The 21,008-nt window shown below is 32.8% G+C and overlaps 1 protein-coding gene across 5 annotated transcripts in view; it reads left to right on the plus strand.

Annotated features, from left to right (window-relative positions):
* LOC123016327 overlaps positions 1–21,008 on the plus strand; it is a 193,403-nt gene that overhangs the window by 129,505 nt on the left and 42,890 nt on the right. For all 5 annotated transcript variants that reach the window (XR_006413436.1, XR_006413433.1, XR_006413437.1 and 2 more), the window contains exon 4: positions 19,729–19,896. Coding sequence is in view for 1 of the 5 variants with exons in the window: in XM_044416666.1 (XP_044272601.1) it covers positions 19,729–19,896 (168 nt within the window). In the remaining 4 variants the exon portion in view is untranslated. The remainder of the gene's footprint in view (positions 1–19,728; positions 19,897–21,008) is intronic.

Below are 21,008 nucleotides of genomic sequence, written 5' to 3' on the forward strand. Positions count from 1 at the left end.
AAAAAATATTTCTAGATGTCTTAGTTTTTGTATAATAAGTTTTTAAAAAGTGCATGTTTTCGTCAAGAAAAAACGTCTTATATTTAAAACTAAGCAAGATCGACTAATAAAAGTTTAGTTTGAAAACATTGTCATAAAAATGTACATCCAAAAACGCTAAGAAACATATGGTGTTTCATTTAAAAAAACATAAATTTGTATTGTAACTTATTCTTGAGACACGCTGTATAGTTGAAAATAATTTTAGGCGATGGACTAGATTAGTATGTATCAATGTTATATAATTTTAAATTTTACCATTTAAAAGTCACTAATACACTTTTTCAACTCGCTGGGACACTCTGTATGTAGATATTGGATTGTCCAATGAGTGGTTTTGAGTGCTTAATGCCTTAAAAGATAAAAATTCGTTTTACTTTTTTATAACAAATTTTATTTAAATACTCGTACTTAGCGTTTATATACGTACTCAACATTTAGATTATTTTAGCATATCAGTATTATTTACTTAGTGCTTTATTACTAGCCAAAAAAACACACAAAAATAGAAACAGAACGTCTGACTAATTTGTGGATAGTCGTGATTTATGTTAATTGATGGGTTGAAGCCTTAGTGCCTAGTCTGCCTAAATAATTAAGCCCGTCCGTTCCGGTACAGAGGTAAATATTCGATTGGGTAAATATTTGATCAATGTTTGGTGAAACCGTAAAGCTTTGGTTGCTCATGTTCTGAAGCCCATTATCTCTCTCCTTCAATAAATAAATAAATTATCAAGTACGGGTTAACACTCATTGGTTTTAAATGTGATTTCCATTTTATTATTCACCAATTAAAATTTAGGTACGTAAATGGTCAAAATCAGGGTTTTATTTTTGTGGATTTTGCCTTTTTGGCGGCTCTAATCATATATTTCCGTCACCTGTCTTGCGACAAACTTATCGAATTCCCTCAGTAAACACTTCTCTCGTCTAACACGCCATCATTCAATTTCTTGTGACGCAGCTGCGCGATGACTTGATAAGATGACGGATGGAGTAAGGTCGCGGTCGGTGGTCCAGCCTTGCGACGTCAATTAATCAGCGTCGCGACGCAGACCGACGACATTAAGCGACAGGGTTGTAACCTTTGCAGTGCAAGAAACCAAGCTGTCTTACTAATAGACCTGCTGACACATTTATCAATACGTCTGGCGGCCACGGCGAAACACTTTCAGTCCATTAAGTGTTGCGAAGACAAAAGTTGAAGTAATGGAAGGACTTGTGTCAGAAAGCGTTTGAGATGATGTTATGAAGGCAATTTTACGAGAAATGGAACGAACAAAAATGATTTAAATGGAAATCGAAAAGACATTAAAAGTTTAGCTATTCATTGCCCTTGGGTAAATATTTTCTTAAAAGTTGGTGACTCAAGCAGTTACGATTTTATTCTCGCAGATAAATATTACCCCCGCGAGTTAAATAAACTCAACCTAAACAAACTGTGTTACCCAATCATGTGCGGTTTAGGCGGTGGTCGTCATTCTTTCTACCAAACACCGCTAATGTCTTCATCAGAGCAAGTACAGGTGTTTCGTTTCTCAGTTAAATTTACCTAATTTACTACAAATTACAAGCGTAGCGTTGTTTCGCTCCAAATAATTAAACATTAACCAAACACAATTTCGCTACGTCTGGAGGACCTTCCATAAAATTGTCGAATGGTTCGTTCGAGAAGTGCTCTCCAACTGCATTTGCCTCATATACACATTTTAGTTTGCGGTTAATACAAGACCATCATAAAGCACGAAATGTATATATACCTAGCAGTGGAGAGGGTAAGAGAGGGAGTCGTACTCGGCGTAATTTGAAACAGAATTTTACGCTGCACTAAGAGGGCTTTTGTATTTGCCACTCGAGTCCGGAGGATTTGCAGATTGCCGTTTTATTATTTCATACATACAGAGTGCTCTTTTGCTATGAAAGTAAATACAGATTGAGTCGCTGATGTACACTCGAGAGAAACATTGCGTGCTGCCAGGATTTAAAAAACACTTTTCGACAACACTGTTGCAATTGCATCAAACTGAAGACCAATCTACAAACTGCTAATTTAATCACTCTGTACAATAACACGTAATATGTCTGTGATACGGTGCGTTAATGTGTATGATCACTGACGGTCCAGTTGCGGAGCAGCGAAACATGAATTATCCCTCGTGTAAATGTGATTATTGCAATATCGATCTCTTTGGAAAAAACTGAATTAATACTAAATTACCAATTCGACAACATTTGGACATTCTAAGTTAATACGATATTCACATTTCTTTATAAGAAAGAACTATGGAACGTGGACAGCGTATCAAAAATTTGATTGCTACATTTTAGGGTCAATTTTAGTCGGTCGTGATATTTTTTTTGTGTACAAATTTTTTTAACATTTAATGCCAATTATTTTTATTGATATTTTTACTTCCACCTAACAAAGACAATCATGGGGAGGAAAATGCAAAAAAAATTGGATACGGAATTTGTTTGCTTTTCAAATTGATTTCTCATAACGAAACCCGAGTTACAAAACACAAAAGGTATTCCCATAAAGCGGTGGCTAAACGTCATCATGAATAGTGCGATCTCCCACTCCTCAGCCACTCACGCAACCACTATCTTCATTCTCACTTATTCCACCAATCACACGTCGCCCTTTCCCACCACCAATTTAACTCATCTATAAATTCCGCTGTTTCTTCAAGTTCCGGTAGTTATCGTTTTGCCTCTAGTATCGTTTTAACCCAAAAAGACCCAAATCTTAACATTTTTCGCATAGTGTATATTAAGAAGAGTAATTAATTTCAGGCTCAAAACACAAAACTGTAAAAAAAATTGATTACTGCATTAAGGTCAATTTTAGTAGGTCAATACTTGCCGTTATAGAAATTACTAAAAATGTTGTCCTTTATTAGGATTATTTTTTTTGTGCACAATTTTTCTTTCCTACGACCATATACGAAACTAGATCATAACGCACAATTACATATACGCGAAAATTGGCAATGTCGATCGAGGTCAAAAACCTGTGTGATTTGTTTTCGCGCTGTGTGTTAGAAATCTAACGCACAATTCACACTCGAATGTTTCGTTTTTTTTTTATTCAACGTATGTTTTTTGTATCCATTATAAAAAATAAATCGTTATTCAACATATTTTTGTATCCATTATAAAAAATGAAGCGTTATGAAAAAAAAAATATGTTCGTAAGAAAAAAATTATTTATGGTCGTAGGAAAAATAGTGTACAAAACTTGCAAGAAAGTGTCTAACGCACTCGCGGGGTTGACTGTACTCGGTTAACACCTCGTGCACAATTTTCCCGCTTGTGCGTTTTTTATCACTTTCCGTGCAAATAATTTTAATTGATATTTTTACTTCTACCTAACAAAGACAATTATAGGGAGGAAAATGCAAAAATAAATTGGATACGGAATTTGTTTGGTTTTCAAATTGATTTCTCATAACAAAACCCAAAACACAAAAGGTATTTCCATAAAGCAGTGGCTAAACATCATCATGAATAGTACGATCTTCAACTCCTCAGCCACTTACGCAACCACTATCCCCATCCCCACCTATTCCACCAATCACAGATCGCCCTTTCCCACCACCAATTTAACTCATCTATAAACTCCGCTGTTTCTTCGAATTCCGGTAGTATCGTTTTGCCTCTGGTATTGTTTTAACTTAAAAAGACCTATATTTCAATCGAGAACATTTTTCACGTAGTGTATATTTGGAGAAGCAATTAATTTCACGCTCAAAACACAAAACTGTTTGTCTCTTTTAATTGCAATAAAATAATTTCCGCTTTAAAAAAATCCATTAATACAAATTAACCTTTCTGCAAAGTTGCATCTAGTTAAAATTTCACAGGGGATGAATTTGCTGGATTTTTTCCAGTATTTATGTCTACAAACAGTGGCCGTTCCGCTATAATTCCGTCCAGACAGACAGGGGGACGTTTCGTTTTCAATTAAATCGCTCCGCGAAAGTGGTATATGAGAGAGAGAAGGAAACTCGCATCAGCATAAACTCGAGGAAAGTTTTTATCCGAACAAATGCGACATCGCTGTTTAAGGACTTAATAAACGAAACTGTGTAATCTGCGTCGGTGCCGTCGTTGCATTCTAATGCACTTCATGGGGGAAACAATCTCACACTAAATGAACTAAACTGCTTAATTCTCAGTGATTGTGGCTTACATTTTTTGTTAATTAATCTTACTTGTTATTTATCTTCGTTTGTGTCACATTCGCGGAAACTCATATGGCAGAATTCTTGCAGAGAGTTGCTTATTCAATTCAATTTTCATGAATAAAACTCGTGTTAAGTGCCGAATCGTAGAATGCCACTAATTGGCTACGAACCAAGGGAAAATTTCAGCTCTCCCGGCATGATCTCGTCACCCCTCATCCAAATTAAATAAATAAGAGCAACGTACAAATAGGGTTGTTGTAATCTTTTCCAACTTGGTGTAATTGGTCGATGGAATTTGCACGCATCATGCAGATAAACGCTCGAAATTGTATTGATAATTTATGGCATAATTTCCAAAAGGAAATGCCATTGCATAACATTATGTTCGATCGATTGGAAATGCAATAGCGGAGACAACCTTTGATCGTTAACTCTGACGATGCTACTAGACCAGTTTAGACACCACTCATTAGCTACTAATTAGGGTGTATCACGACGTAGATCGCTAACTCTGGCAGATAGTGTGTTTGTTTGCAATTACCATTGCAAATTTGGTCGAGTTGCAGGCGAAGATGCACTTAAAACATGCTAAATTATTCGATAGCGATTTGATAACACACCTGCCATTAGAACAATTAAGAGGCTTGTAGTGTAATTGCTTAAGGACACAAAAGTGCTGCTGAAGCACTCGAAAACATTAAAATAATGAATCGATTAAAAAAACACAAACCATATTCAGGCTTTAGAGAACCGCAGTGAAATAACAAAATCTGGTCTTGGTTCTTAAAGCTAGAGCCGACTGTACTGTGCACTTAACCCTACAAGCTCCATTCTAGCGGTATAAATGGATCCCGGAAAACAACATATGCATTGCATTAGCCCTTCACACAACCTGATTGCAGACGACACACTATCCTCGCTCTTTCCTCTCTAGAATGATCTTGCGAATATGCAAGGTGTACACTTTCTCGCGAAGATTGGTGCAGGGAATTTATCTGACACGTTTGGGAATTCTAATGAAATTTTTAATATTATCTAGGACTACATTTTTATCTGGAAAAGGGAAAAAACAGCTATGTTTTTTGTTGTTTTTGTAATTTTATGCAAATTGTGTAATTATTTTAAAATTTATTGATTTTGACTTTGAAATATGAAAATTTTAATCCAATTCCAACAAGGAAAAAGCTGACGCATTATTGCTTTGTTTTCATTTGGGTACTTTATTCCCATGGGAATAAAATAAGTGAACTACCTGTTATTACTCTAGAATTTGTTGAATTGAATCTTTTAGGTAATTTTTAAGAAACAAACTCTTTATATTTTGACTATTTTGCACAATCTATTTGAGATTTCACAAATTTATCAATTGCTAAGCGCATAATTACTTTTTGTTCAATATTTACCATTTCGTGCAAATCTGTTTTAAAACTTTGTGTAGTTGCTTTACTATAATGTGCTTACTCCAATAATATTCAAGACTTTTTGAGTTATTTGTAATAGTCACTTGTGTTACAAGGGACGAAAGTATATCTTGTCCTCCTACAGGTGGAAGTTACGATAGAGGAAAAGACACTTTTCTCCAGTGTCATACATAGAATTTTTTCCGATTCAGTAAGAAAAGCTTTAAAACTAACAATTTCTGTTGGTATTCTAGTTTTTCTATAAAATCTAGCAGCATGTTTAAGAGAGGTAAAATTTTTATCATCCTTAGAGGTAATTAACCACTTTTTTTTCTAAAATTATCGAAACATATTTTACTAATTTAAATACGATCATTTTATTCAAAATTGGTTATTTTTTTACTTTTTAGCGTCATTGTTTGAATATACTATGCGTGAATTCTACTAAAATTATAAAAGTTATACACAAAAAGAGTATGTTCATTAGGAACATCGTAATAATTAATAATTACATCTTTTGTTGACTGTTAATGTCAATATTAATGAATGATTTTGTCTAAAAAAAAGATGAATTTATGGACGTTATAATTTAATAAATAAAATAGACATGTATAAGTAAAAATTACAAAACAAAAATTTCGGCTAATAAGGCGGACTCTGAGAAGGTGCCCCGAATGCTAGCAGCATTTCCACGTTATTAATATATTCTTTTTATTAATGCACCATTTTGTGGGGCTTTAAGTCTTAAAAAACGCTTTACAATTCATTACCTACCTATTTTAAGTCAACGAGTATACATAAATTGCACCGTATTACCGAATTTTTACCGTTTTTCTTGCATTTAATTTGAATTGAAGAAGTCAAAAATAGTGCTATAAAAAATTAAATTGGCCTTGACTTGGTGTTAATTTTATATTTTGCTACCGGAATAATAGAGTTTGTTAATGGGTAATTAATAATCTCAACTATTAAAGGCACTCACTAACACTCGTTTATGCTTTAAACAGTATTGATTATTAATTGTCTTCATTAACAAATTATTTTATTAAGTAACTATTATTGTATTTTGGGACTATAAACTTATTTCTAAACACCCAAAGTTTTTTATAATATACAAAATAGGCAATCTTGATTTTTACACCAAATTCGTCGGAAATACTAAATTTTTATTTGAGAGAAACAAAACGCAATCCAAAATGCAATAAAACGTTATTATGGCTTTCAGGAAATTAAAAGCTCTTCTAACGTTGGGCTTTAAACATTCCGATATGTTTTTCGTACATGTAACTAATTTATTTTATTGCACAGAAAATAAACATTTTTTCTTTTTTTAACTAAACATATATGGTACAAACAAAAACTCATGAAAAAATTCCCAAAACTCCAATGCTATTTTTTATTCTAATAATTTTGTATTAGAAAACGTGGAGAAAAAATCTGTACAAGTCTTTTTACAATGTTTGCTGTACACAATTACAAAAAATATTTTTAGGCGTACATTAATTGTGTTAATGATAAAACTCCCTCGGGGCATTAACAAATTCCATTAAGTCCATTTATGTCATTGTGCGCTTAGGCAAGAAAATTAAAGGAAAAAAGAATGACAAGTGAAAGAAAATGTTTTACAAAATGAGAAAATGGTTAAGTGAAATACAACTCATAAGTGTAGTAACTACTTCAGTTTAAATAGTAGTATTTGTTTTTACTACATTGTCACAAAGTCGGGAGAATATTTTAGTTGCCACTTTATGATTTAGTAAGTGCATATAATACTTTCAAGGGTTGCAATTGCAGTCGGTGTAATTAAAGTGCTCGTATGCAGGGGGTGGAATGCTTTCAATAAAATTTCAGCGACCGTGAAAAGCGTCGTTGGCGTTCTCTTCAACTACCGGATAATGATGCATAGTTTATTAGTGACAAGAGTATATTAACAATGAAGCTAACAAACTGGAATAAATGACTATAATAATGTGGATTGTCAAAAAGGAGAAATTCTTCATCAAAGTTGGGTTATGGAAGTTGTTCAGTTTTACAAGATCGGTTTTTACGATAGGAACTGATTAGATTTCGTTCTGGGTTGTTCGTCTATAAATTTTCATTTAACGAGCCGCCACTTGGAGTACAAAACGTTGGTGTGCCCGTACAATTCTTATTCTAAAATTTAACGTCGTCCTTAAAGCGTCCAATAAATTTTTGCATGGCCTCGCTCGTAAAACATTTTATATCAGCAATTCACTATTAGTTACACGAAAAAATTTATTACAGTTTTTGGTCCATATTTTTATGGAACTATATAAAATTCGCTTATGTGGCTTAAGTGACAAAAATTTATGCAAAGACGGGATGAAAAACGGCACGACGGATCCAAAGACATCCATAAATCACCAGAGCGTTAGAAATATAAAATGACTAATGAAAAATATACGGCGCTGAAAAACAACAGGATTTCAGGGATTCGAAATGGAGACGGCTTTTTGCAATCACACAATTTTTACAAAAATTACAAGTGTCGAATTTGCTATTAATAATTTTCTGTGATCGATCCCTAAACATCCCAAGTGGAAAACAGGAAATATCGCATTTCTCAAGGCGCTCCTAACGAGGTCAAGCACTCGGCAAATTCTCGTGTTGTTTCCCTTGATTTCCAGTATTCTTCACTTTGTCCTAATTGCGCGCGAGCCTAGGGCCAAGGTCTCATTTACTTCAAGATTCTCTTTCATATTTCGACGAATTTCGTATCAGGTTGTGGGTGACGTTAATGAATTTCGTGAGTGCTGAAGATGGAGCCGCTTTACCTTATCTCATCTACTTTTGATAAGTTTCAATTGGAAATAGATGATGAAATGGAACTAATCCGTTTAAAAGCACACATCCATTTAAGTTAGTTTAAGTCTAATAGGCACTGCTGATATATTGGGATTATTTAATTAAATTTGGCGACGTATGAAAATGGAGTTTTGCTCTGTTCAATTTCGCACACGATAGGCTTGTCTTGGCTCCGGTTTCGAGATTAAGCCCGCACCAAAGCGACAATATTTTAAATAAAAAAGTTTGATTAAAGGGGAATACAAATGACTCAAAATTTTATTAATAAGGATTCACTTACAAAAACGATGTCAGAGTGTTTTTTAGTTTAGAATAAAATATGTTGCAGTAAAAAGATCACATAATTTCATATACGTCTACTCAAGAAGAATCTTGTAATATATTGCTTTCTAACTCAGCTGGAACATGTTGTGTATGTCACCTGAAAAAGTGTCATTTTTGTAATTTTTCTTTGTGAGATTTAAGGGGAACTCGACCGTTTGGAGGTATAGGAAAAATCAATGTTAAATTTGCTCCCAAATAACTCAAAAACGTATCAATATTTTTAATTTCTGCTTTCACTGTGTGAAAGAGAATATTTTTCTACGTGGGATAAAAGAGACAAATTTCTAATTTTTGGGAAGAATCTAGGAAAGATGCGCACAGTAAATGTACTGAAAAAAACGCACAAGAAAAAAAGCGCACCCGGAAAAAAACGCACGTTTAAAATTTACTTTGTAAATTCTACATCAAATTTTATAAAACATTGTGAATTAATTTTTTTTTGCATTTTGCTTTAAAAAGCCTCTAGATCCAAGATATGACTTTGAAACTGAAGAGAAGTAAACACTTCAATCGATTAAATTCGTAAACGTAGAACTCAAAATGTAGGATATCCGCTTTTATGGAGTTTTTAAACATGAATGAAATATCACAATTTGAAATTCCAAGATAAAATTGTAACGTACCTAAATGAAAAATAAATAATAGTTTATGCTGCGCTTTTTTTCTTGTGAGCCTTTTTTCTTGTGCGCTTTTTTCTTAGTGCGCTTTTTTCTGTGCGCTTATTTCCGGTGCGCTTATTTCCGGTGCGCTTATTTCCTGTTCCGGTTAGCACTTTTTTTGATAAAAGTGATTTGAAAATACGAAAGGGAAATGCGTCTACGTATAAATAGCTATTTATGTATCAAGTACGCAAAATAAGGTTTTAAGGGAAGAATCGTAATTAATGGCGAGGCGACGTAGGAGCCGAATCTTTAATGAGAAGAGTCACCCAAAACCTTTTGCGTACGTGGTGGATACAAGATTTTTTTGTTAAAGCTTCCAAAACACGAATTCACATATCTTATTATTAAAAAAAATTTCGCTACCATATCATAGTAACCAATTTAATTTTTTAGTCCGCAAAAACTGTTTTTGGGGACTGAGTACGCAAAATAACCATTTTATTGAGTCCGGAAAAGACTCATTTTTGGAGCGTATACAAAAAAAATTTTTTAGATGTATTTAAGGAAAATCTAAAAATTCAGGTTAGGTAAGTTTCCAAGTCAGACAAAAAATTTGCAAATTACATAATGTGAAGTGTAGAAAGAGACGAGCGGCAAAGCCGCAATCCCCATATAAATTTAGATAAAATTATTACGTTGAATTCTACTCGGGGATGAAATCCCCGATAATTTTAACAAAACATTTGCGAATCCGACAGAATTTAATTTCAGTTTCTAGTCTTATTACATATTAAAATATTACAGGTTGTGCATAATAAGAGTATTCTTTTGGTAAATGTGAAGCAATAAGTTATTTTTATTATTATAACCATTTTATTTTAATTCGTGCTACGTGGATCTTTTTCATTTATAGAAATTGTTAGTATATTATTTAACAAAATATCTTAATTTTTCAAAATATGAAATGTTTCCCTTTTTGTTTTGTTCTACAAATTATGTTTGAAAGAGAAGTAAATAATACAACTTAGTTTATGTAGTTTTATTAATGGTGGTTAATGTCATTACTTGGTTTTGCGTCCTCTTACCCCAACCCCAAAATTTACAATAATTTTTTGGTCGAAATCCCCTTAAAACTGGTTTGATAATCGGTTAAAATAACTTATTAGAGAGGCGTAACAATTTCTTTAAGATAAGTTTGGTTTATGTGGGAGGCTGAAGGCGCATTGAGTGCCATAAATCTAATATTCGTGGGGCTTCGAACGGATCGCGGTATAACTTTAAAGTAAATTTGCTTTTCCGAGATCAAGTTAGATTAAAGATTTATTATCGGCGATAGCTTGAAACAACAATTTACCATTTCCATTTGATTTCTTATTGCCGCTACTAAAACTCGAAATGAAGTCCATCTATTGAGTTGGCGAAACTTTTATAACAAAAGTCGTGCCAAAACTTTCACGCTTAAAAATAATTCGGCACAATTAGAGCAGCTCGTTTAGACCGAAAATTTATATCTCGAAGAAAATTTTAATTAAATTTCAGGTACGCCGGAGACGCTTATCTAGCCGATTTATCTACAACGTGTATTTTTACGATGTTGTAAAAAAGGCAAAGAATAAGAAGACAGAGGTACATTACACCGACTGATAAAAGTCATATTTTATTGCGACTGGCGGCTCGATATGCACTTTGGGGTGGAAATCTCGACGACAGGGTGTCGCAAACCGGAAGAAAAATACTACTTTATTATACAAGTAAAGAAAAGTTATTCGAGTGCGTAGCACTTAAATAAAAAATTTGATGTTCCAATTAAGTTGCTTTTCTTAATTTGATATCAATGGTCATATAAATTTGTCATGAGATAAAAAGCAACTAAAACGATACAAGTTCGATAACAAAGTGTAATTACACAGGGCGACAAAAAAAAAGTGACATGACAACTTGACAAATTTTATATCATTTTGTTTGTCTCAGTGAGACAAATCAAATGCTCTAAAAAAAATTTCAAAAAGTCCACACACTTTGAACTAAATAATTTTTTTCTAATTTAAATGAATTTAAAATACTTTAACTTTAAAAAATCATTACTCAATAACTATTAGGCCGATTTCCTTCAAATAAAGACCATTCTAAAGGGATGGACTTGCTCTCAAAAACATTTGCTGAGAACATTTTCAAAAAAAAAGTTCAGAAAGCTAGAACAAAGTGAACAAGTTGGAATCTGAATGGAAAGTGATTTAAGTTGAAAAAGATTTGTTCTTATATTTAAAGCTACTGCTTTAAATTTCTAGATCCTTTTTGCTCAATGATCAGTGATCATTTTTAGAACAAAAAAACTCTTTATTTGCTTTAATTAGTACGCAGGTACTCTTCGTTTGTTTTAAGTAAACAAACAGTTTTTGTTTATTCTAATTAGAACAAAGAAGGTGCAATTGACCGTTTTTAAGCAAAAGAGTCTTAAAACAAATACTTTTATAAAAATGCAATTTTAAGTGAGATTAACATGCATTTCTCTTATATGGCGCAATACCTGAATAGCAGACTTTAACTTCAAAAAATCATATCTTGAAAACTACTCGGTATATTATTTTAAAAAATTGGATTCTTACTAATAAAAAGGTGCTCTACACGATGGTGACGAAAAAAAAAAACATTACTCGTAGGGTTTTTCTTAGGTTATTTCGATTTACTTCGAACTTCTTCGAACACTGTTCGAAGAAAAGTGTGCCAATATTCAATTTCAAATTGCATATCATTTTAAAGGGCAAGTTGATCCCTTTAGAATGGTCTTTATTTGAAGTGAAGAAAATCGGCCTAATAGTTATTGAGTAATGATTTTTTAAAGTTAAAGTATTTTAAAATCATTTAAATTTGAAAAAAAATTATTTAGTTCAAAGTGTGTGGACTTTTTGATTTTTTTTTAGTACATTTGATTTGTCTCACTGAGACGAACAAAATGATATAAAATTTGTCAAGTTGTCTCGACATGACTTTTTTTTTGCCGCCTTGTGTTATTGCATTTTTTATGTTTTGATGTTTTTAACAAATTGCGTGTGTAATGTCGCGCCGCCGCGAACAGTGACGAGACCCTCTATTGACGCATCGTATCTAAAATCCAGTTTAAGACTCAAGAGTCCTATACAAAAGAATTTTGGAAAAGAAAAAAAGTTTTGTAGTATGTATATATTGATATTTTCACTGTTAAGGTAACCATTATAAAAAAAAATGTTTTATTTCCACCGGTAACTTTTAATAAAAGCAGCATCAAAAGTTGGAGGGAAATGAAGACATCTTCTGTTGTACCAAATTAAGGGGATTTACTAGTAGGGGTGTACTTAACAGTGTTGTGAATTTATTATTGTAGTTTAAAATCCAAGACGAGTCTAGGTTGAAACTTCGAGCAAGTACTTAAGTGCATTTAAAGCACTTTGATACAGCAAGCACATGTAATTGCAATATTTGTCTTGATATAATTTGTTTAGAACAATACATTGAATTACTTTGTTGTGCAACACTCTAATTCTCAGAAAAAAAAATTCTTGCTAGTCAAGATTTAGTGTGCTTATTTTTTCTTGTTAACATGTTGGTTTCTGGAATGTCAAGCAGACGGCCACCGTAATTAATTACTCTCGAGTTTTTGAGTCTCTGCGAGAGAAAGCTCCTAATAGTGCTTTTAGTGGCGTAAATTTCGGACAGGTGAGTGAAGCGGTTGTGTATAGGAATTTAGCGACACCTTCGTAATTAAAGTTAGTAACCGTAAGCGGTCGTCTTCGTCACCCCTTCGGCTGGGTTTCGGGACCTGCACCGTCTTGGCACTGGAATTTAATTTCACACCACGGAAACGACATTCTCTGGACATGGACGAGGACGAAGCTTTCGGTAATACACGGAACAAGTCGGCTTTTAATAAATTATACGGATTCAAGTGTACGTAATCTAGGTGAAGCTACATCCGCTAAATATAATTTGCTAGTTGGGGGAAATTGTGTCGAGGAGAATGCAGAGATAATACCGCTGTGAATAATCACAGGAAAAAGGTTCTGGGTGGTAATTACACTACTTTTAACTCTTTAATGGTCAGAAACAAACAATTAAGAACCTAAATTTCCAAATTCAACTCGTCAAATTATCATCACAATGGTTTCGTTTCATTCATACATTGTTTTTTTTTAGTAGCCCAGTCAAATTAGACAAATCGGTAGAAAAAATTCCTAAAAAGTTGGAATTTTAATAATTTATAGTTACTTATTGTAAGAGTGTGTTAGGTAGAGTTTTATCCACGTAAAAATGTTTAACCGCGAGAACGTCAATTCGGGCGGTTAATTTTCTTAAGTGGATAAAATGCGACTAACACACGACTGCAATATAACGTTTTATCCACAATCACAGGCCCAAATTATTGCAAATTTAATTAAAAATTAAACTGACATTTAAACGTCACGCCAAATGTGCTTTCGGTTAAACGTAGTAAGCTGTTACGCGGTGCGCTGGTCACTAACAGTAGAATAAAGTTACTTTATTCCACTAGTGGATAAACTGGTACTTGATACGCATCTAAAGTGTGAAATAAAGTTTCTTTATAGAGTGATTGTGGATAAACGCTTTATTATATCAAAGTCCCGAAGGTGGGGGACGAGCTCGAGGTGGGGGAGGGGGTTAAACGTGTTTTTTTTTACTTTTTTGTTTAGATCTTGGAAACGATGACTCCTATCGGTTTTTACCTTCTTATCAAAATTAAAGCTTACACAAAATTTCTTACAGAAATGGTTTTTTGCCTTTTTGTTGTAGGACTTACCGTAAGCAAGTTTATAGGGCTGACAAGAAACACTATTTAATAAAATATGCTTGATTTGCAGAATTAGTCTTGTGATTTGAAAAAACTGACAGTAAATTGAATTTACTGGGTCCAGTACTTTATTAAAGGAGAGGGGAGTCACGAAAGTCCATGAATACGAACTCATTGTTTATGTAATTTATACAAAATTTTCTGTAAAAGTCTGTTTTTGCATCGAAATTTCCTACAAAAATGTTCGTATGTTTTTTTGTTGTAGGACTAATCGTAGGCTTCTGTAGTTTGGAGTCACATAAAATTGCATTAAAAAATCTTTGAAACACATTTTATTAGTATATGGTAAGTATTTATATGGAAATAGTGTGTGTAGAACGTTACCCAAATAAGCTGTGTTGCTTGAAGGGTGACTCGGATGTAAACATTTAAACGTAGATATGAATAAAAATTTTGGAAGAAAGAGAAAATCAATCTCTAAGAGGGTGAATTGAGGTGTAAGCGTTTAAACAAAGATATAAATATAAAATTTCTTAGAGGTGTAAAAGGGCATTAAAATCAGGTTTTTCGAAAATTAGTTTTTAAGGAATGATACGATGTACAAGGTATAAAGAAACATAAGCTAAATAAAAAAAAATATGATCCTTAGAGGGTGTAGAAGTGCACTTTTCAAATTTTAACGAAATAAAGTAGGGTGCAAAAAAACAAAATTAGAAACATGAAATTTAGAATGCTGAGGATGCAGAAGTGCACTAAGACGACACTTTATGAAAATCTACATTTAACGCGTGTGAAGGTTTGCAACGTGTTTTCGTTATTTCTTTAAAAATCGATTCTGTAGTTTCGAGTTGGTTTGAGTTTTTTGATGTTTTTTATCAGCCCTATAACTCGCTTACGTTTAATCTTACAACAAAAATGCAAAGAATTATTTTTGTAGAAAATTTTGTAAGCTTTAATTTTGATAGGAAAGTAAAAATTGATAGGAGTAATCGTTTCTGATATATAAGCAAAAAAACAAAAAAAACACTTTTAACCCCTCCCTTTTTTCAAGCTCGCTCCCCACCCTCGGGGACTTTTAATATACATGGTGCGCCAGAACTCGCGCCCCAGAGAAAATTTTCAAGTAAGGTAAGTAAGATACCAGGAACATAAGTAATTGTTTAAAAAATTCTATCTGTCAAAAAAATTTGACATTTATTTTTTGACATTTGACATTTTTTATGTCTATTTAATGATACTGATGATCTTGTATATGTTTTTTTACAATTATTTAGTAAGGGCACAAAAATTTTGCCAATAAAAGCCACAAATAACATTGAACAGAGTTACAATTTAGGATACAGCTTCCTTGTTTCCTCTTTTAATAGCCTATACCAAAAAAACTTGAAAAATTATTTTTCCAACAGAAATAAATAGAGTCAGAGTGCAAACTTTAAATCTTCATAACTTCAAAATTTTTATAGATAATTTTTTTTAACATTTTTTCCATGTTCCTGGTATCTTACCTTATATGGCATTTTTCCCTGGGTGCGCGAGTTTTGGCGCACTCTGTATGTTTACCCAAGTGTAAAGAAAGCGTTTAAAAAAACTCCAACTTTCTAGAATTTTTTTCCACCGATCGCCTTATTTTGATTGGGCTATTTTTTCAAAAAATAAATAGATTAAGCAAAAAACGTTTGGTTCTATCCTTTCATAGAAAAGAAAAAATGTTCAAGTAAAATATAAATTGAAGCGAGTTTACTACTCATGTTGCGCATCTAAATAATCAAAAAAAGAACTAAATCAGAGCAAAAAAATTAGGCCTATTGCAACTATTATGGTAGCCGTAGTTGTTTATTCATCTTGGAGGTCTATAGTAGCAGGTGAAAAAACGCCCCGTTATTCACTTTTACGGTCCTTGTACGTGATCCGGCTCTGTCATAACATAAAAAACATTTCATTTTGTTCCCGTGTTTGTGATGCGATTTAGTCTAGAGCCAGCGTAAAGTGCGTTCAGTAGCAAGGTAACACTAGATCTCTGAGTGCCTCAAGCGACATGTTTGGAAAAGACAGGTCATCGTGAGCTACTTATTCTCTCAATATATCTTTCCTCGTCATGTTTTGCACACACTCATTCTTCAGAACGCAGCATCGGTCAACAAAAACCTGTCGCACTTAGCCGACAAAGTACACTGCAAACAAATGGGGCTCAAAGTGGATGATCTGATTAGTTTGGCAGAGTGCCAATACAAGGACATGCTGTATTTTATTATTCTGGCGGAGCTTTTCGATGGCGGATATAAAAAATTGCTTTGAATTTCTTTAACTGGGCAATAAAAGTGTATTTCGCCAGTCTAGTTAATATTACTCTATAAATTTGGCTCGCTTTTTTGTTTTAACCGATAATTGACGAAACAATGCAACCGATCTGTTGGGATTGATTTCGTCATCTGAATGTTCATTTTGCATTGTTCGAGGAGCTTTCATTAAGTTGCGAGGACAATCGCTGCAAAAGCACATGTTAAGCGGGCCCGGAATTCGGTTTATTTAGTCCGAAATTTCACAACGGTTGACCTGCTTTCAGGAGGTATAAAAAGTTTCCATTTACAGTTTGATGCTTTTGTGAATGCGACGAATATGAAAACACGGATCTAGATGTTACCTGAATCTATTTTTGACAGTTAATTCTGAATTTCCCGAAACGTTATGTCAACTGCGTCGTCGAACTAAATACTGGAAAACCATTTTCGAATTTCAATAGGGATTCATTAAAAAGAGTAAACAGATTTGCAAACGCCACATTTATTTTTTTATAAGAGTTGCTCAGGAGGGACAACATTTCCATCATTTATTAATTATTTGGGTAACATGTTTGGACAAGCGAAAGCTCTCCAATGCCAGGGCCCGGTTTTCAGACGCTACTCGTTACACTGAATGACAGAAAAAAGGCTTTCATAATAGATTGATGATCCATAAAAATAAGCTTATATCCAAATTGGTATTCGTCGACAAACTCATTAAAGTTTAATGGAAAGGAAGCTTTCCGCAAACGTCTTCCACTTTGCAATAGTTTATCTACCAAAATTTATTCAGAAATATTAGAATATGCTTCAATGATTTTTCTATATATACAAGGTGTCCCAGCGAGTTGAAAAAGTCCATTAGTGAGTGACCTTGTGGTAAAATTTAAAGAATTATATACGACATTTATAGATACTAATCTAGTCTATCGCCTAAAATTATTTTCAACTATACACCGTGTCTCAAAAATAAGTTACAATACAAACTTGTGTTTTGTAAATGAAACACCATTTGTTTTTTAGCGTTTTTGGATGCAGATTTTTATGACAATGTTTTTAAGTAAAACGTAAAGATGCTTTTTAAAAATTTAATACACAAAACTAAGACATCTAGAAAAAAAATTTACTACTGCAAAGAAGAAGCTACAAGCTATAAGGTTGGAACATTTTTTTAGTGCGTTGCATTTGCAAAGATAAAAAAATGAAAGCATTTGTTAAAAGTTCAATAATTTAACAAAATTTAATGGATCAGCCTATTTCTTGTTTTTGCATTTAAGAGATTATTAAATTGTCTTTCTAATATTATTTATTTTTAGGTGTTTATAATTAATAACTAAAAAGATATTTAACGTTAAACATTAAACAAAATAATTACTATTGTTTCAGTAGCCCAAAAGTGCAACATTTGTGTTAAACTGAATCTATTATTCTTTATTTTTACAATAAAATAATTCGAATTTTAGTATTTTAACGACTTTTACAATCTCTGGATAAATCAACGGATAAGTGATCAGTGGTGGAATTACTATGTCAACAATGCTCAGATATTGATAGGCATTGTTGGTACAATTAATATTGACTGTTAAATATTTTTTCATTTATCAGTTCTAAACATTACAACTTTATTTTTTTAGATAGACAATTTATCAATCTATTCGATGCAAAAATAAAAAATAGGGTGTTCCATTTAAATTTTTAAAGTTATTTGTCTTTTAGCAAACTTCTTAATTTATTAATCTTTACAAATGCAAAACACTAAAAAATTGCTACAGCTTTAAATTCTGACTTTCATTTTTGCAGGAGTTAGAAAAAATTTGTTCTAGCTGACTTAGTTTTTGTGTAATAAATTTTAAAAAAGTGCATGTTTTTGTCAAAAAAACGTTTTATTTCTAAAACTAAGCAAAATCGACTAATAAAAGTTTAGCGTAAAAACATTGTTTTAAAAGGCTACTTCCAAAAATGACTAGAAACATACCGTGTTTCATTTAAAAAAACACAAGTTTGTATCGTAACTTATTTTTGGGACATGCTGTATGGTTGAAAATAATTTTAGATGATGCACTAGATTAGTATCTTATCAACAATTTTTTTTTAATTTCATCATTTAAAGGTCACTGATGAACTTTTTCAACTCGCTGAGACACTATATAACTTAATTTTTCACCAATATCTCTTCAAATTTCTGACCGATTTGCTCCTAATCGTTTAGTAATTTATTTCCTAATTTAAATAATATCTACTAATGAAAACCGAAGCAACAATTCAGATGATATAACGGGTAGGTAATTTTTTAAATTTGGCGATAAAGCTATTCATAAAAGTTTGATTGTGAACAAACCTTTGTATTGAGAATTAATAATCTGACATTTCACATTTCGCCGGGGATATTAAAAATTGTGGTCCGTTTACAACACTGCCAACTATGACGCCAAATTTAAATAAACACCCGTTAGAATTCCTGCTGGGCGCATAATTGGAATGGTCGCAAACGCCTTCACATAACGCTGAAATGAAGTCATCAAGTCTGCTTTGCTGTCTTTTAAGATCACCACTTTCATACACATACCCTTAGATTGAAGAGAAGATTTAATTAAAAATGTCGACGTAAAGGCGTTAATTTTATTCAGTGACACAACTGAAAATGTATGGCATTGTGAGTGATAAACTAAAAGAAACGATAAAAAAATAAAAATTTCAAACGAGAGAGCCTCGAGCTATCTGTTTTTATACAGAAAATAAAATTTGAAAAGACGTCGTTTTGTGCTTAATTTTGCTAACAAGATATTGCCATGTTAATGTAATTTTTTCTTTTTCTTTACTTGGGTCAAAAATTTGTTGGTTTGACGAACAAAATTGTGTTTGTTTGTGGTACAAAAGACTCAATTAAGTTACATGTTCAAATAATAAGAAATTTATCTGGGTAATATCTCACGTTCGGCGAATTTCATTATAATTTTGTGCCTTCGATAACACCTGTTTCGTGCCGATAATATGGTTTACAAGCCTGAACTTTAGATTTTAAGCTTCATTATAGACAAACATTAAGATTTATGATTGGCTTTGAATTGCCAATGATTTACAACTTGTAAGTGTTAAGTAAAATTTTGGTGGAGGCGCCGGGACACAATCAATCTTTCAAGTATTTTTTTACTTCACATTACTGATATTGAAACTGTCTCATCAAAATAAAATATAAACGTTAAGTTTTAGTTTTCACAAGCAAAAGTTAGCTACAATTAGCTAATTGCTATTGAAAGTTTTAAACTCAACCTTTGTTTGTTTCAGTCAAACCTTCTGATGTTGTTTTGACCTACAACGGAAAAGAAGTCAACGAATCATTGAGTCTGGAAGAAAAAATTGAGGGTGATGATGTGGTACTGACTTGTAAAGCACCTGGCGGAAAACCCATTCCCACAGTGTCATGGTACAATGGAACACAGCTTATGAATAGAGGTAAGTGAAGTCAAATAAAAATTTGAAAGCGGTGTAATAAACCAATTTCCGGTCGGAAAAACCGCAACTTTAAATCGTGTGTCCCCTGTTTTAAAAGGTTAGATCGAAGGGAGATAACTGTCAGTTGGTTTTATGGTCATGGTCTTCCCGATTTTCCTTCTTCTCGAGCCAAGTTCCTCCTTATTTACAGTTTCTATTTCGCCACAATCACATTTCGCCACATTCTAGCTGGATATACGATTTTAAGATTATCCTTAATGGCACGAGATACAGAATCTGTAATAATATTTCAGCACTGAAATAAACAAAAGCACTTTTCAGCGATTACGGTTTTGCAAGCGCTTTCATTAACGTCACACTCTTTTACTGTTTTTAATCCATTAATTTAATCATGCAACGCTACTAAAGCTACATTAACTACCTGCAATGTTAATCGGATTAGGAGAATTTTTTTATTCGTTTTAAACTTTTCTCTTGTCGACGGTCCTACCGAAAATTTTCTTCATTAAGTAAAACTTTCGTTTTTAGTTTTTGCTTCGACTCTTCACGTGTTTTAATTAGTTTTTCCTGTCAAAGTTTGGACAAATTTTAACAAATGCGCCAAGTTTCGGCTGCTTAATGAATCCAGTTTTCCAAATTTAGACACATCAATAAAAATAATAAGAAACAGCTCCAGTTTTAATTTCGGAGAGTTCGTTGAATAAAACAAATGTAAATGATCACAAAAGTGATCACTTTTATGACTAAGGCTCGGATTATACAGGGTGATTCTTAAATAGACCGACAGAATTTTATCCTTGGTAGCATCAAATGAGAACATGCTGGAAAAAATATTTAAAAAATTCTTTGTTTAAACGTTCTCCAAATAAAATTTATTAAAGTTATTTTCGAAGTAAAGCGTACGCCACTGATGTGTTAGCACAGGTAGTGGAAACCATGGTATTAACGTGATGAAAATGTACTTGATCATTGCAACAATTCATAAACGCCGTAACTGGCACGGATCAAGGGGGTTTTGCCCCTAAAAGGTATAAAAGTAAAAAGGGTACAGTTTGTCTCCATTTATCCTTAGGAAGCTGTGATAAAATTTTGTCGGTCTATTTAAGAATCAT

The sequence above is a fragment of the Tribolium madens genome, unplaced genomic scaffold (genome assembly GCF_015345945.1).
Source record: "Tribolium madens isolate multiple individuals breed KSU strain unplaced genomic scaffold, Tmad_KSU_1.1 Scaffold_11;HRSCAF=98;Tcas5.2_LG3b, whole genome shotgun sequence".
Lineage (NCBI taxonomy): Eukaryota > Metazoa > Arthropoda > Insecta > Coleoptera > Tenebrionidae > Tribolium > Tribolium madens.